Source organism: Podarcis tiliguerta, assembly GCF_965153285.1.
Source record: "Podarcis tiliguerta genome assembly, chromosome: 9".
Classification (NCBI taxonomy): Eukaryota; Metazoa; Chordata; class Lepidosauria; order Squamata; family Lacertidae; genus Podarcis; species Podarcis tiliguerta.
The window spans coordinates 30410903-30427045 of record NC_139542.1 but is presented as its reverse complement, the minus strand read 5'-3'; the positions used below and the strand labels follow the sequence as shown (position 1 = coordinate 30427045).

Genomic DNA, 16143 nt, shown 5'->3' with positions numbered 1-16143 from the left:
GAATTACTTGGAAGTACAGACTTTATAAACTCCACAAAGTCTGGCTCTGCCATTATTTAAATTGAGATCATATTTCATTAATAAACAGTTAATTTTGCCATAGTAATGCAGTTAAGAAGTTAAATTTATTTTAAAAAGTGAATTTATCCCCATTTTAAGAGATGCTGCAATCCTATACTCACTTATCTGGGAGAAAGTCCCATTGAATTCAGTAGGGATTACTTGTGAGTAGCTAGGTATTCCCTTATTAGGAACAAAAGTTTCCCCACAATTAACGATAATGATGCATACTTCACTTGTCATAGTTTGTTGAAAAATGGAACGGATGGAAAGGCAACAGCGATGGAAATTCTTGATGAGCTGGGGATGGATAGTTCCACTCAGCTGTGTGACTTCAGCATGTGTTGGAGTGATAAAAATTCCATGCATTGTTTCTAGAGAAATATAGTGGAAGAGAGTGTTTTCAGGACCAGATGTCAACCTGCAAAAGCAAAAGCAAATAGTAAGAAATTTTACTAGGGCGTGGCTTGTTTCTATACCAATTAATTGTGAACATAGATAGTGCTTTATTGAAACAGTCATGTATGTTCTGTCCTAAGAAGCTGGTGACTTCTCTTAAGATTCCAAGCTATTCTTCTTTAGCTGAAATTAAGTTAGATTTTTTTTGGTAGGATTTGGCATCTGAACCAATTTGTAGCAGGGTCACAATTTTATTCCTTACAGTTTCAAGGAATTTGGTCAAATTAAGCAGGGAAACTCCAGTTTTGCTGATAGTCTTCCTGCTGACAGTAGAAACAACCAGCTTTTTGCTTGGATTGTCCGTGGAGGAAGAGTGGCTTAAGACAGCAGATGAAATCAGCTGTTTATTCTACCTGTTATTATTAATGTTGGGCTGACCTTTGTATCCAGACCCTCAAAGTCCCTCTTACTTCTCAGCAAGGCCACTCCTAAGGATTGTCCATTATGGCCCATGCCCAAGCACGAGATGACAGCAATATCCACTCTTCACAATCTCCCACACCAAGCATAAAAAGTTGCCCCAGCAAAAGTACAGGGAACTGGGCTTAGCGCAAAAGGATTAGTCAAACAGTTAAGTTATTTAAAGCAAGAGTTTATAAGAAATGTGCAACAACAGCAAGAAACCTGTACCACTAACAATTAACAAAGATTTTGTGTGGGGTTTTTTTTGGTCAGATTCAATCCTAAACAAATGTAATGAAATACCGCAATAGTTTGCACAAAAAAATATATGCACACTAGTGAAAAGCTTGTGTTTTCATACCAGATTCCCAAGGAAAGCCTAGCAAAGAGCTCTTCCTGCTGCCCCACATAGCTTAAGTGGGGAAGGTGAAGAAATCATGGGGAAGTTTCCTGTGTGGAGGTGCATGGTTAGTGTGTACACTCGCATAGCACACTGGCTAGCCAATGGCTGTACACTTTAATGCAGTTATAAAGATGGGCTACCAGCCACACAAGGACATTCACAGCTTCAAAAATTGAGCTCTTTCCAATAGGCAGTCTAATAACTGGCACACCAGCCTTATTTTTTTATCTCCATACATCCACACACAAAATATTAATGTAGTCAGAAGCTAAAGAACAAAAGTTAGTAACACCTTACTTCATAACATTATACAGTTCAGCTTCCTTATCTGTAAGGTTCTTTTTGAGGGTTCCTAAATTAAAAGGATTTGGAAGAATATTTTTCTTTTTGGCGATCTGAAAAACAAGCAGAATTAAAAGCTCACAGTAGGTGTGTGATTCAGATTTTAACATGCAAGTACCAAGGCTGTTATTAAAAATATTAAGCTAGTTCAGCAATTCACATGTTTTCTGATCCTATGCTGAGCTATCAAGTGACATGCTACATTATTTTTGAAAGATTTACGGTTATTTTCAAAAATGTAATTACTTTTCAAAACCAACTTGAACAAATCTTCTGTTACAAATTGTTTTGTGCTCTTTATTGGAGAGGTGGAAGGTTGTAGCCAACGAAGTCATACTTTGAGTAAACCCAAAGAAGTAATGGACAATACTAATGTGTCTTCACAGATTTCAAAGCGTCTAAGTATAATTTAGTTGCATACAACCCATAGCTTTCAGCACAAAGGCATATTATGCAGTTTTAATAAATTATGCAGATCAGACTAAACTGTTTTGATGCCAATCAGAATTAAAATTTCATGCTTAATTATTGTTGTTTAATTTGGAATTTAGAAGTACTGTACTACCAAATGTGTATTATTTTACACATTTTATTATTTTTGGTTAAGTAGTGTGAAAAAACCTTTGTAGGATAGGTGCTGGGGGAAGCCATGTGAAAGAAAAAGGAGCTGAGCTGGGTATTTATTGAATACTGGCAAGAGAGAGGAACACTTCGGTAACTTCATCTCGTAATGACAGCATACAAAGCACCCTTGAAACAGGGTTATACTACTATGACAAAAACCTTCCCATTAGAATACATGGCACACCCATATACATAACTCATTTTTGGCAACTCTCACTTCTCCAAGCTGTGCTTATGGATGGAAAATGATTTAGGAGTTAACCCAAAGGAAGTAAGACTGGGAAGCTACATCATGGACATGAACAACATCCTCCCCTTACACTAAGGAAGCACTCCTTCAGCTTGCTTTCGCCGTTTGTGCCAACACATTACTATGTGGGAAACATAATTTTAAGAAATTTAGGGAAAGAAAGAGCATTACCGTAAACAGACTATTACTTCCATCAAGTCGTCCAGGACCTTTCAGTTGCACAGGATTTGTATTAAGGTTCCCACTTCCTGCTTCAGGGCTGTTGCTATCATTGTCAGGCATCCCACTATTTCTTAAGGGACTAGGCTTACGTGTCCTTAAGGAAGAATCACTAAATGGCACTTTTTTACTTGCGGGAGTGCCGGCTGTGTACTGCAGTTTGTTGAGAAAAGACAAGCTGGTCAAGCTTTCCAGTTTGTCCCGCGATGCAGGGAGGAACCAGTCTACACAGGATAGCAGCGGAGTGGAGGGTGATTCCAAACTCTCATCTATGCTGAGATCTATTCCATCCAACTGAAGGATAGTTGCTTTGACCTGATCCACATATATGCAATCTGGCCCCGGATTTCCAATGGCCTTGGAAGCACAACCTCCTGCTTCCAACAAGACACTCAACATAAAGTGCCTCTGAAAGAAAAAGGGAAGAATATGTTTGTTAGCGGGATGCCATTTTTCAATGTCTGTGACATTCAAAAGAATACAGAAAAGCCAGAACAAGCAAGAGTCAAAATCTCAGAACTCAAATCAGAGAGCAAAGCAACTACCAGACATAAAAAATGACGTGATTTACAATGACAGGGATGGTGGCAACCAAACTTTTCTAGTGGTATAATACTGCAACTGAGAAGGTATTGTATCATGTCAATACCCCACTCAGTGGAGTATGTGTGCATGTGTTGTGGGTTACTTGAAGCAGGACCTCCTTTGTTGACCTGACACAAAATATATTTCAAATAACTTGAGCAGAAAGGAAATGTTCATAAATGACATATATGGAACTTTAGCACGTGCTCATTAGAGCATGCATTTTAACAGAAAAACAGCTGCAAATGTACCAAACGCCCCACAAAACTTACCAGACCAACTATGAGTAAAAAGTATCTTGCTCTGGGTTCTTCATACCCTTCAGAAGATGCTTCACATGCCTGAAGATGATGTTGTGGAAACACTTCTCGCCATATTACCAACTGACCAATGCGCTGTTCTGCTGCCAAGGGCAAGAGGCAATAATGCCTGCTATATAATGCAATATCAATCAAATCCTCCTTTGGCAAGTGATTGCTAATTAAATATCCCTGAATTAAAAACAAAGAGACAGCACAGATTCAAGATATCATATATAACCAGTTTCTTTATTCTGCCTGCAAGGGTTTGGTTTTATTTGTGAAAGAAATCATAGCAACAAGGGAATGTTGCCACATTGCCTGTAACCAAGCAATGAATCCACTGGATTCCCAAGAAATCCAGCTTTCATTATATTTACAGACAAAACCTCCAACCCCAAAGGCTGCAAAGGTGAACTTTGAAAAGATGAAGCCATTGCTTCATAAAAGCTCTGAGACTTGGAGGTCTAGTATAAAGTTTTGCCTTTTCATATCAAATTATTCCCACTTCCATGGACTTAGGCTGCATTGCATACCATACATTCAAAGCACATGATTTCCCCCAAAGAATCCCAGGGACTGTATGTTGGTAAGGGTTTGATGTCTTACCTTGTAGAAGAGACATGAGCCCAAAATTGTATACTGCCGTCTCATGTCATAGTAATCTTCCGACTGTAAAACAAAACAACTAAGTCACCATTTCAGATTTCAGCTGATTCAAGGTAAGCAATTTGAGCATTATACAACACAGTACTTTAATTCCTCAGGATACTTTCTTTAAATGGCCAGCAGATGTCTTCCAGTAGTGATACATAGACACTGAAGAAGTTTGAAACTTCTTTCTAGAAGTTCTAATTTGTCACAAAATTACCAATTATTTTGTCAAGCTGATTATAACTAATATAATCAATCAATTTAGATTCATTTTCAAAAGCTATCTTTGTCAGAACATAGTTCTTTTGCTTTCAAAGTCGCAGCTCTTGCCACTAGAGGGACTTCTTCCAGCACAAACAGCGAAACAGCATAGCCTTTCATATGTATAGTATTTCTTGAAAACTTGTGAAATGATGTTTAGAATAAAAGCCAGAATGGGAGAAAGTGACTGAAAGAGCTAGAATAATTGTTTTCTTTATGCCTCAGATGTACACATTTACAGTTTACTAAATCAGATCTACTTTAATTAAAATGAGCATTAATCGCATATTACATTTACTTCAGAATAACTAAATCACTTTTTGGCACATTCAAGTTCCCTGAAACAAGTTTTAAAGTTTCCTGGAGAAACTGCAATACTTTATTATTAGACAGAAATAATAAAATATGTCTAGAGCTCAAAAGAACGTATCGCAATGATTACAGCATGTACACACAGCTTCTGACAGTATATGTAGCACAGGCAAATACTGTTTACTAGTAATATATTCTGCAGCAACCATTGTACAACAGATAGTTGTAATAATCCTCAGTTTTTAAAATTATATTTTCTTTTTCCCCTGTTTATAATGGCTTACAGATAAGTAAACATAGTTATATTTCCCTGCATCCTACTACAGAGCCTCCCACTTTCCCTCAGTGGATCCAATATTGGCTAGCTGTCACCAAATCTCATTGGTGTCCAAAGGGAGAGACAAGCAAGCACTGGCTCTGGCTGCCCTTGCATTTCACCCTCTCTCAAAGGCAATGACAGTAAGGAAAAGCAGAAGCCATTGCTTCCCTGCTTTTCTCTCTACCTTGAAGTCAGGTTGGGGCCCAGAGGAAAGGGAACAAATGGGAGGTGGCTGATCCTCCTGAGTCAGAGGAAGAAAGCCGCAAGAAGGAACAGCTAGGCCAGGGGTCAGCTGGGGGCCAGTCCACTGTCCCTCAGACCTTGTGGGGGGCCGGACTATGTTGTGTGGGGGGTGGAATGAATGAATACCTATGCCCCACAAATAACCCAGAGATGCATTTTAAATAAAAGGACACATTCTACACATGTAATTACACGCTGATTCCTGGACTGTCTGCGGGCCGGATTGAGGAGGCGACTGGGCTGGATCCGGCCCCTGAGCCTTAGTTTGCCTACCCATGAGCTAGGCCATGGGGCTGCAGATCTCAGGCAGTGTCTTCCTGCTGTGACAGGGGTTTCAGTGGGCTTCCAGCAGTGCCCCCGACTGTGGCCCTGAAAGAGCTAACGAGTGTGTGTAAAAAAAAAAAAAGGTTCCTTACTAGTTCTGCAAAGTCTGCCGCCTCCAACTCACTCAGAGCTGTATCAATTTCTACCTGAAAAACATTAGCAAATGAAAACATTAAATTTATTCCAAATAATGACGAAGCCTCCTTGGCATCTCTCAGTACTGAGACAATAGTACACAGTACACAGAGTCACCAACAGATGCATATGGCATTTCAGAACCAGAGCAAAATCAGGTTCCAAACTTTTGTAGATTGCTATAATCAGGGTCAAAAGAAAAGCACCCAGTGGTTGCATACTTCCCCCTTCAGAAATGAAAGAAAAATATTCTCTCTCTGTCTCCTAAACCCACGGTTTAATATAATAGACATGCCAATCTCACTATTTTCATGGATTAAAACAAGGCATGAAGTTCCCTTGAAATCTGGCAAAGCTTTAGTATCCAGCTGAGTTATTAGAAAAAATGTTTTTCACTCAGGATTTAGTTTTTGTCTCTATGGAAATTTTCCAAAACATTCTCACACATTACCATTGTTTCACCCAAGAAGTGTTAAACTTGCACACTTCAGGATCTAGTGCGTTACAGTAAGTTTCATTAAGAAAACCTTTTATTTATAGATCTTCATAATCATTCCATAAGGTACCAGCCAAAAATATGTTCCACAGTGAAAAGAGCTTAATTTGTAAGAAAGCACTTCCTGCAGAGTATGTGAACAAGATATCTTAGTGAGAAAAATTAGGTTTAAACCAGTGCTGCCAGAATTGCCAGCTACACAGTTGGTGTTCAAATAGTTAGTTTCTCTGTTCTTCCTAATCTCCAACTGAAAACACTTCCTGTCCCATGTAGGCAATCAATTTTTCTCAGTTTGTGGGGTTTTTTTGTTTTGTTTTTTGTTTTGAAACTGCTGTTAGCCTTCCACTTAATAATGGGATAAGTAACTTTTATGGCAAAATTACTCTTTTAACTGAATCTATCAAAAATATAAAACTTCGCACTACAATTTTATCACTTCAAAAACTAGAGAAGGGGTATGCTTTTAACAGACAATATTATGGGAACTGAGTTGCGCAAAGTGACCTTTTAAATAATTATTAGTGCATTCAGGGCTAAGTATTCAGAAATACAAGCCCAAATATCTTTAGAGCTACACATTCCTTTAGAGCTACCCTTTAAATCTCGGATTTACTACTGAAATTCATACATACACTACGCTAGGTTGTGAGAATGAAGTGTGCCTGATCTAAAAGTTATGCTGAAGTGGGCAAAAGTCTGCCCTGCCATTCCCTCTTATGCAGGTTTGTGTCCCCCTGCTTGGCACTGAGAGAAGCAAGGCTTCATGAACTTCCTTCTCTTGGTTGCTGGGGGTGGGGCACACCATGAGAGGGACAAAGTATGTCTCCCCTTTGTGTCCTATGCAGGGTTCCTTCTCTCAGTGGCAGCAGCAGGAGCCTTTGTCCCTCCCCTGCTGCTGCAAAAAGGAAGCCTCACGTTCATGTTCCGGATTCTTACCTTCCTCTTCCTGGGGTGGGTGAGGGGGCAGGCCTTTCAATGGCCACCCACCTCTTCTAATAAGCAAAACTGTCAGGCACACCACATCAGGGCCTGACTTCTCCTTTACGTTCCTGCTGGTCCAGCAGGAATGTAAAAGAGGAGGAGTTAAGCTGATGAGTTGTGCAAGAGAAAGGTGTACATGCTCGGTGAGTGATCCCTTACATTCTGGCTGGGTTGTGCTTATTAGAGAAGGTGGGTGGACAATGACCCACATCTTATAATAAGAAGAACCTGGCTGGACCATAAGGAATGAATGAGCTTCTGCTTCAGCTGTTGCGCCTCTCTCCTCTTATCTCCCATGCTGTGGGTTTGCTGTTCTGCCACTCCCCTAATCATCTGTCGAAGGCACATGCCCCCTCTTACACCCCACTCAATTTGAGCTTGAGAGTGAGAACACACCGTTTTAGGCAAGAGTTGTGTCTTATAATATGTGTAATATATGAAGATTTCTCTATGCACCTTGGGTTCTTCAACCCTGGGTTCTCATCTATTAATAATTCTCTAAAACCTGTGGTCAGGGTTACCTTAATTTCTTGTGGAAGGCACAACCACCGCACTCCTGGAAAGTTGTACAAAAGCAATGCACTGCAGTTATCATAGTGTTGAGAACTAGGACTGGTACATGAGCTGAGTCTGGCAGGGTGAAGGGCTTGCTGGAAGAACAGGTTGAAAAAGTGATCCAACCGAGAAACATTTCCTACGTGACAAAAAGCACTGAACAAACATAAAGCAAAATTTAGAAGAAGAAATGTCCTTCCATAACCTGTGTGCACAGCAGAAATTGTTTTACGGCAGGATACCACAATTTGACTTAACTTTCTGGAAGGCAGAAGGAAGCACAAGACAGCAAACCATAATTTCCCCTTTCATGATATTTGAACTTCAATAGCGTTGTTTGCATGTCATGGTAATTCACAGTTAAAACTCTAACTTAGATATATAATATACAGCAAGGAGAAAAGTGGATGGGATTGGGGCATTCATGGCAAACCATTAACTATGCTGTTTAGAGCATGAGATTCAAATGGTATAAAAAAGAAAGGAACTGGAGGAAATTTCAGTTATGCACATTTCAGCATTTCACACACCTTATTTTAGCCTTCATGTAAAACACTTTAATTACAACTAAAATAAAATCTTTGAAGACAATGACACATAATGTTTAATAGGAAAAAATACCACTTAAGGAAGTTTGACAATTAAGAGGTATATTAATAGTTCAAATATAAGAAATGAATAAAATGTTTTCTAAAATTTTACTGGGGAAGATACTTTACAATGTTTTAGACATTGACTGTGATCCAAAGAACCATACAAGTTTTGCGCAACTATGATACCTGCCTAGGGTAGGAGGGAGTTAGGCTTGGAAGAGCTCCTGGTTGAAAATATAATCCTCAAGCCCAGAAGCAGGTGATTTTTACTAGCCAAAATATGAAATGTGTACATCCCTTTGGCCTCACCCCCTGCAGCACCTTTTCTATGGTTACAGTATCCAAACAACTTTGGGGCTTGTGTTTCTCTAAGAGGATCTCCCTAGGCCACATAGTGAAACATTCAAATGAAGTTTGAGCTATGGAATGGGGACGTACTGTTCAAAGAAAGTACAAACAATGTCACAGGGCATATGCAAGAATTTAAACAAGCACGGAATGTCTTTCATTCCAGTTTATGATTATGATTATTATTATTAAGTGGCATCTGGAAAGTAATGTGAAATATGAGTAAGTTATGATGCTCAGAACACAAAATTCATTCTGTCACTGAGAAATGAAGTAGGATAACCTTTAGCAAATTATGTCAAAGAAACACATAAATTACACATAGCCTGAAACTGCCCAGCTAGTTCTGTACACAATAAAGCTTTGAAATTGAGTTTCTCACTATGCTGCTTCAAGGCAAATCAATTTGGAACTGCACGTTTGCAAATAAAGGGACAGGGATTTGTGATCCAAATGAAAATTCTCCTGAAATCAAGTTTCAAGCAACACAACATCATATCCAAATCCCAAATTTGCAAAAGGATTAGTAATTACAAAACAGAGTATACTTAGGAGTATTTTACCTGTCCAGCGAGCCATACATAAATTTCAAAGTCCGGACAACATCTGCAATCATGTTCCTTAGCTGAGAGAGAGGGACACTGTAAAACCAAAACAACTCCTCTAAGAATTGTGCTAACATAATACAATGAATACAGATACAGCTGAATGACAAAATGAGCACAATCCAGGAAAAGTTAATCAGTTGAAACTAAGTGTCACTGAAAGTAATTGAATGCTAGTTCTGAATTTAGGATTACCAGCTGTTACATAATGTCAGAAACTATCTACATTATCCAGCAACAATATAAGAGGAGCTAGTGGCTTATTTTAGACATTACCACCACCACCACCGTTTAAAAATGTCACTTAGAAAAAATATCTCACAAATTTACCTTTCAGCTGGAAGGCCAATTACAAGGAGATTATCCGATTCCTTCCAGTAAGCGACATGGATCAGTTTTCCACATAAAAACATTGATGAACTACAAAACATCAGCACACAAGGGAACAATTTATCATAAAAGCAGCTTATACAGAAATATATAGGCTAGAATACCTTGCCCCATAACTCTGATTAGCTGACCATAGTGGCTACATAGTAAAATGGTTAATTCTGTGATTTTGAGCTTATAATTAGGGGGAAGGTTGAATAGAGGGGGGTGAACTCTATCATCACTAATAACAATTCAAATTTCTTTTTCCTGATTGGTAATATGGATGTTTTTGGCTACAAAGTTATTTGATTTATTTTTTCGGTCAATGTTTTATTATTTCTTTGTTTGCAAATTCCACAACCAGCATAATTTATATGAGACAGTTAAACATTACTGATGTAAAACTAGTATATCTATAAAATTTGTGCCCACAAGGCAAAGGAGAGAAAAAGGAAGGAAATAAAGGACTCTGACCTGATTATATGTGTTCCTGTCATGTTTTCCAGTATGTCACACAGCGTAAGAAATATTCCTCTTACACTTTTCAATTTTTGGGAAGCTTCTGATATGGGATATTGGTAAAGAATTTCTTGCTGCCAAAAAATGCCAGTTTGTGTATCAGTTAAGAAAGGATTATTGATGAATTATATTTTAGCAGGTTTTAGCACTCCCCACCTCCCAAAATCTCCTACATGAAAAACTGCAGATAATGTTGTTTTAAAAATATCTTTGTGGAAAGCATATACTATCAATAGATAGTTCTATTTTGTCTTCTTACAATTACAATTACTGTATGTATGAGTTGTAATGCTTAATTTTGTGGGTGATATTCAACGCTAGTCTGAAATAAACTGAAATACGATGTCACCTGTTTCAGGATACCATTGCATAATTATCAAAACCTTTTAAAACAAGACTCAATATTCATATTTCAGATTTCAAAGTCAATCTTAGGCATATTTACTTGGAAGTTAGTCCCACTGTGTCCTAGTAAGCTCATTTAGAATCGCAACCTTAATTATTATTCTTAACTAATTTAACTGTGTCCTGGAGGCTCTTTCCCTTTTTCTTTCTAGGCAGTACCAAAACCCCGTTGGGAAGTTTTTCTTTTCAAACTATTAAAAAGGACCTTCAATCTCACAACTGAGAGAACTGGCAAGTCTGTGCCACTTTCATTGAGTTTAATTATCTGTCTTTAAAATGCCCAACTAACAAGGATATTATTATGCATCAATCTGTCTCAACAAGGGGGGGGGGAATGGGCTTGTTTTTTTTATCGCAATGCACAAAATGGAGAAAAAGACCTTGTTCCCTTTTAATGAACAAAAATACTTTTACAAGGTTCATCTATGAAATATCTATACTCTTTCCCAGGGAAAGAAAAGAAAATGCAAAACAAAGAACTTAGCAGCAGCTTCGCTTCTAAATATTAAGTGTTGGTAAGGTCTAACACGTATTGCTGCACCAGATTAGGCATCTTCAAAACAAACTGAAAGGAGTCTTGGGGGTTTAATGGGTACAAAAGCCAGGGATAATGGACTTAATAAAAGAAAAGAAATTGTAGTTGTAAACGCAGTGGTTTTTTTCTAAACAGAGCAGCATTCTATTAACTAGTTTGACAGTAAATAAATTACGTTTTAATTTTGGTTGTTTCTAATGTAATGTACTTTTCCTCCAATCAACAGAGCTTGGGCATTATGAGAGCACTGAATGGAATTCCTGACATAGAACTGTGCAGCTGAAAGAGTCTCCAAGAACTGGACTCTAAAAAAGCACCCTTTGTTGAAGAGTGTCTTTTCTCAGGGAAAGGAGATAATAGTCTGCCGCTCTGTGGTAAACAAAAAACCGTAGCCTCCATGAAACTCATTCAAATTCATGGTATTAAATCGGGAGCTATCTTATGAAAACTTCAGAATTTGCATACCAGAAAGAGCTTATGAAGCTCGAGTGCTTGGTTTAGATGAGCACTAAAATTCTAATGGTGTGGGCAGCTCTTGCTCTGTTAACACATCATATAAAGATGAAGCAAGCTCAGGTACACCAAGCTGAAAAAATGGCATTTAACATTCATATTAATCGTGCAAGACAAGATTAAAACTAGCTGCAACAGTGATTTCATTGCAGATTAATTTCCTTCAGCAGTTTCCCTGGGTACAAGGTATCAGTTGCCCCTGCTAAAACATTTCTAAAGACTAGAAAGTTGCTATTTTAAAAAAACCACAGCAGAAATTCACACACGGTTCTGAGTATTATATTTCTTTATTGCTACTACTGTAGTTCAGTATTAGTAATGGGTTTCAAAATTCTTTATGTTAAGAATACCTACCTCATCCTTAGATGTATCAGAATCCAGTTTGAGTGAGAGGTACATAATAATATGTGGTATACTTTGGATCGAGAACTGTGGGTCATTGTAATGGTCTCTCCACAACACTTTGAGCAGGTTATTCATGGAGGATTGCGTCTGCTTACATCTTTGTTGGGATGCATCTTTTGACTCAAAGAATGTTGTTTCAAACGTAAGCTTCACCTATTGTAAGAGTTAAAATAATTTAACAGCTTGTACCTGCTAGGTGAAGACCAGTTCTTTAAACTGCTTTTGAACTTAATCCCAAAGTGTGACGGTGAGCAGGTTTCACAATACAGTTCAAGTGTTTGGCTTATTCAGAAGTTTTTAGCATTAGCCTGAAAAATAGTCAATTCCTGCTACAGTATAAGAATTAATTTCAATTGCAAAGCATCCAAGTTAAAGTTCTCCAGAGGTTTGCTTTCAGTGATCCTGCTTCTCTTTTGGCTCAGCTTGTTCAGTACATGAGGAACAAGCGAAATATAATACAGCATTTTGGGAAACCTATGTGAGAAGCAATAAGATCTTTCTATTGAATACTATCCAATAGCTTTAGAAATGCAGGAAGCATTTAATTCATAGCAGCCATCTGCTATGAAAGGTTTTATCTGGAATGTTTGAGCAACATGCAAATCAATGCTCTACTAATAAATGGACAGGGAATTCACTAAACAAAATTGTCTATTCCTGTTCAAATGCCAGCATACTGCAGTAACTACAGCAACTCTGAGTCTGGCTACAAGCAGCCAGTGAACTAGATTCTCATTGGTTACCATCCAGTGTTTAACATTAGTTTTAACTAACAAGTTCGGGCATAATACCATCTCTTATCCAAGGTCAAAAGACAAGGGGTGATATTCAATGTTAGTTAGACAGATTGAAATCAATGGATTTATGTCTATTGATTTCAACGGTCTATTCCAAGTATGACTTTGCCCTTGGGGTTGAATTACATGCTTCTCCCTCCCGCAACTCCCCCACACTCCGAAACAAAGGGATATATTTTGAGGGGAGGCTACATTTTATAGAGAAATGTACTTGTATAAATTACATGTAAAAACACAGACTTCAAGTTTGTATGTTTTTCTTAAAACATTAATTTTTTAAAATTAAAAAACTGAGTATAGTATACCTGCATAGGACCAGGAATGCAAGACAAAACCCTTTCTATATTTTCAGAGTTTACATCAACATCATTTACTGTGACAAGAACATCTCCTGAAAGTTGAAACAAAACAAAAAAGAAAAGATTAAAATAGCAGCAGGCAAGCAGAACAAGAAAATAACACATTTTTTGATAATAAAGTGTGGCACAGAAGTTTTTCTGTTAAGAATTGGTTAAGCTACTACTGAACACTGAGGGTTAATTTGGCCCACAGGCCTAAGGTTTCCCACCCCGATGTAAAGTAATTCTTGGAAGGCCCAGTGTAAAAAACAACAACTTCTGGTTCCCTTCAAACAACATTTTCTTATTCTGCCTGCTTAGCAGAAGTTTATATAGAAGTTTGACTGACTCTTGAATTCATCTGTCAATCACATTCCTAATCTAATTACACAGTCATCACTGGAAGCAACAGAGGAATACTTTAGAATAGTATATGTGCTAACACAACTAAGAAGGAAGAGCACTGCCATGTTTGAACGTACCAATTCTAGGTTTCTCAGCATCAAGTAAGTTGCTATATGGTGACAGCAAGTTTCTCCTTGAGACAGCATCCAGCTCAACCTTTGCATTTCTCTATTTGCCCAGGAGGCACATATCTATTTCTACTAAGTTCAAATCAGGCAGCCTGGCCCCCCAAAACACGCTGGAAGGGAGAGAGATGGGATTGTAGAGTGTCTCCCTGGGATTGCTGGAAGATTAGCTGTCAGGTTTCTCCCTCATCAGCAACCATTCCATTAGATGATGATGATGATAAAATTTCTACACCACCATAAGCAGAACACCACCCCACAGTTTAAAAGGCAATAGATTATTTCATTAGCCAAAGGCTAATATAGGAGGGAAAGAGAGTTGGGACTGCAGAACCTATTCACCTGCTCTGTAGAAAGACCAGCAACTTCTTGAGCCTTCTCTCCTTGAGATTTTTCCATTTTAGTCAGCCATTACAACTGAAAAAACTTTTAAGTTTGAGCTTGCTTCCCCCCACTCATCTCCTCCAAACCGTTTCTCTTTACTGCCATGTCCTTTTAGATTATAAATCTGAGTCTAATCAACCCTGTTTAGGGATGATGTTTTATCTTTTTTTAAATTTTTATTATCGTTAATTCTGTTGGGAGCCGCCTAAAGTGGCTGGGGAAACCCAGCCAGATGGGCGGGGTATAAATAAAATTACTATTATTAATGAAATTTGTAAGCCGCTCTAGGAATCATTTTTGGCTGATGAGCAGGATAAAAATGCTTTATATAAATCAATAGTGAGTATCAGTGCCAAGTGGCCAATATGACATCATCTTGCTTTTATAAACTTTCTTTTGGAAAAAGCCTTCTGACTTGACTGCTGTGGGCTCTCCTCTCTTACATCTTTGATTGGCTTCTATGCCAGACAAACCATGGTTCATCAGCTTGAACCATGTCAATTTTGTTACCACTAACCTAAATTGTTACCCCTGCCCACAGCACCTCCCCACCCAAAAAAGATTCCCTGAAGAGAAATTACCACTAATCAATCAAACTAATATCTCAAAAACGAGAGAGGAAAAAATACGGAAATAAAGTTTCCTGTACTCAGCTGTGGGATTCCATTTTTATTTATTTTGTTCCTGCAGCTGTAACATTAAAATTTTCCATTGTGGCTGCATAGAAACTGAATACCTAAAATCTAGCCACCAGAGTATCACCGTTATTACCTTTTCTTTAGGCAATTCCTTCATAATAATGCATTGCAGGAGTAAGCTGCTCAAAAATGTCATGATGACAGAAGTTGTAAGGGATGCCAATTTTCACTGAAAACTCACAATCTCGCCTCTTGTTAAGGCTCTTGTAACTCCAAGCCTCTTTACCCACCTGGTTAATATGCCAGGTGTCTTACTTGGAATACAGACAAATTAATGGGGGGGGGGGAATGTTGGATGGCAGGCAATAAACAAAAAGTGAAAAAATGAGTTTAGAATTCCTTGGCATGCTTTAGAAGTTAGCCAAAGTATAGGCCTGTACTAGCACAAGCTCATTGAAAGAAAGCTGGGCAAGCAAGAATACTTACCCGCTTCACACTGTATCGGCAATGATTTAAAACTGCTGTTTTAAGATCACAAATAAAGCCTGAATAAAGAACCTCAATAGTTTTCTTAAAAATGGGGGAGCGGGGATGACACAGAAAGCAGAAAAAGGGAGAACGAAATATCAATTTTCAGTACTTTAAAATCAGCTGCACCTGTGGCATTTTTAAAAAAACAGATCAGTTTGAAATTGGGCACTTTCATGGACCTCATCAGATAGCCCATATATGCCAAGCTCAAGAATTTTAAGGCTTATAATTGCAGGCCATTGTTTTTCTTACTTAAGTAAAAGGGCACTCCCATGCCCCTTTAATAAGGTACAGAAATAGAGTCATATATAAGGTGCACAACAGAAATATGCCATGCAAATTTCAGACAGCTGCCTTAAATAGTGGTCTTCTTAAAATTTACTTATTTGTATTTATTTAACAAAACACATACACTGCTTGATAGTAACAAAAGCTCTAAGTGGTTTATGATAAATAATAAAATTATAAATAAAAACAAGCAATTGGAAACATTCAAAAACAATTAAAATCAACAAAGAAACTGAAAACATTTCAACATCAGTGTGTTTGGATATGCTGGCCTAAACAAAAATGTTTTAAGCCAGCACCAAAAAGAATACGCTAAAGTGCCTGTCTGGTGTCAGCAGTCAGAGGGTTCTTAAGTACAGGTGCTGCTACACTAAAAGAATGATTTCTGAAGTGTGGAACTACTGTGTGGCAACCCACAG

At 38.1% G+C, this 16143-nt stretch overlaps 1 protein-coding gene across 3 annotated transcripts in view; it reads right to left on the bottom strand.

Annotated features, from left to right (window-relative positions):
- Positions 1–16143, bottom strand: part of INTU (inturned planar cell polarity protein) — a 30306-nt gene that overhangs the window by 2920 nt on the left and 11243 nt on the right. For 2 of the 3 annotated variants that reach the window (XM_083398034.1, XM_083398033.1), the window contains exons 3-14: positions 13321–13406; positions 12168–12371; positions 10316–10434; positions 9800–9889; positions 9428–9505; positions 7890–8079; positions 5849–5902; positions 4253–4315; positions 3617–3835; positions 2712–3167; positions 1622–1719; positions 292–481 (exon numbers count right to left, since the gene is read on the bottom strand). In XM_083398034.1, the coding sequence (XP_083254160.1) occupies positions 292–481; positions 1622–1719; positions 2712–3167; positions 3617–3835; positions 4253–4315; positions 5849–5902; positions 7890–8079; positions 9428–9505; positions 9800–9889; positions 10316–10434; positions 12168–12371; positions 13321–13406 (1847 nt within the window). The remainder of the gene's footprint in view (positions 1–291; positions 482–1621; positions 1720–2711; positions 3168–3616; positions 3836–4252; positions 4316–5848; positions 5903–7889; positions 8080–9427; positions 9506–9799; positions 9890–10315; positions 10435–12167; positions 12372–13320; positions 13407–16143) is intronic. The other variant, XR_014501781.1, reaches the window with a different exon arrangement.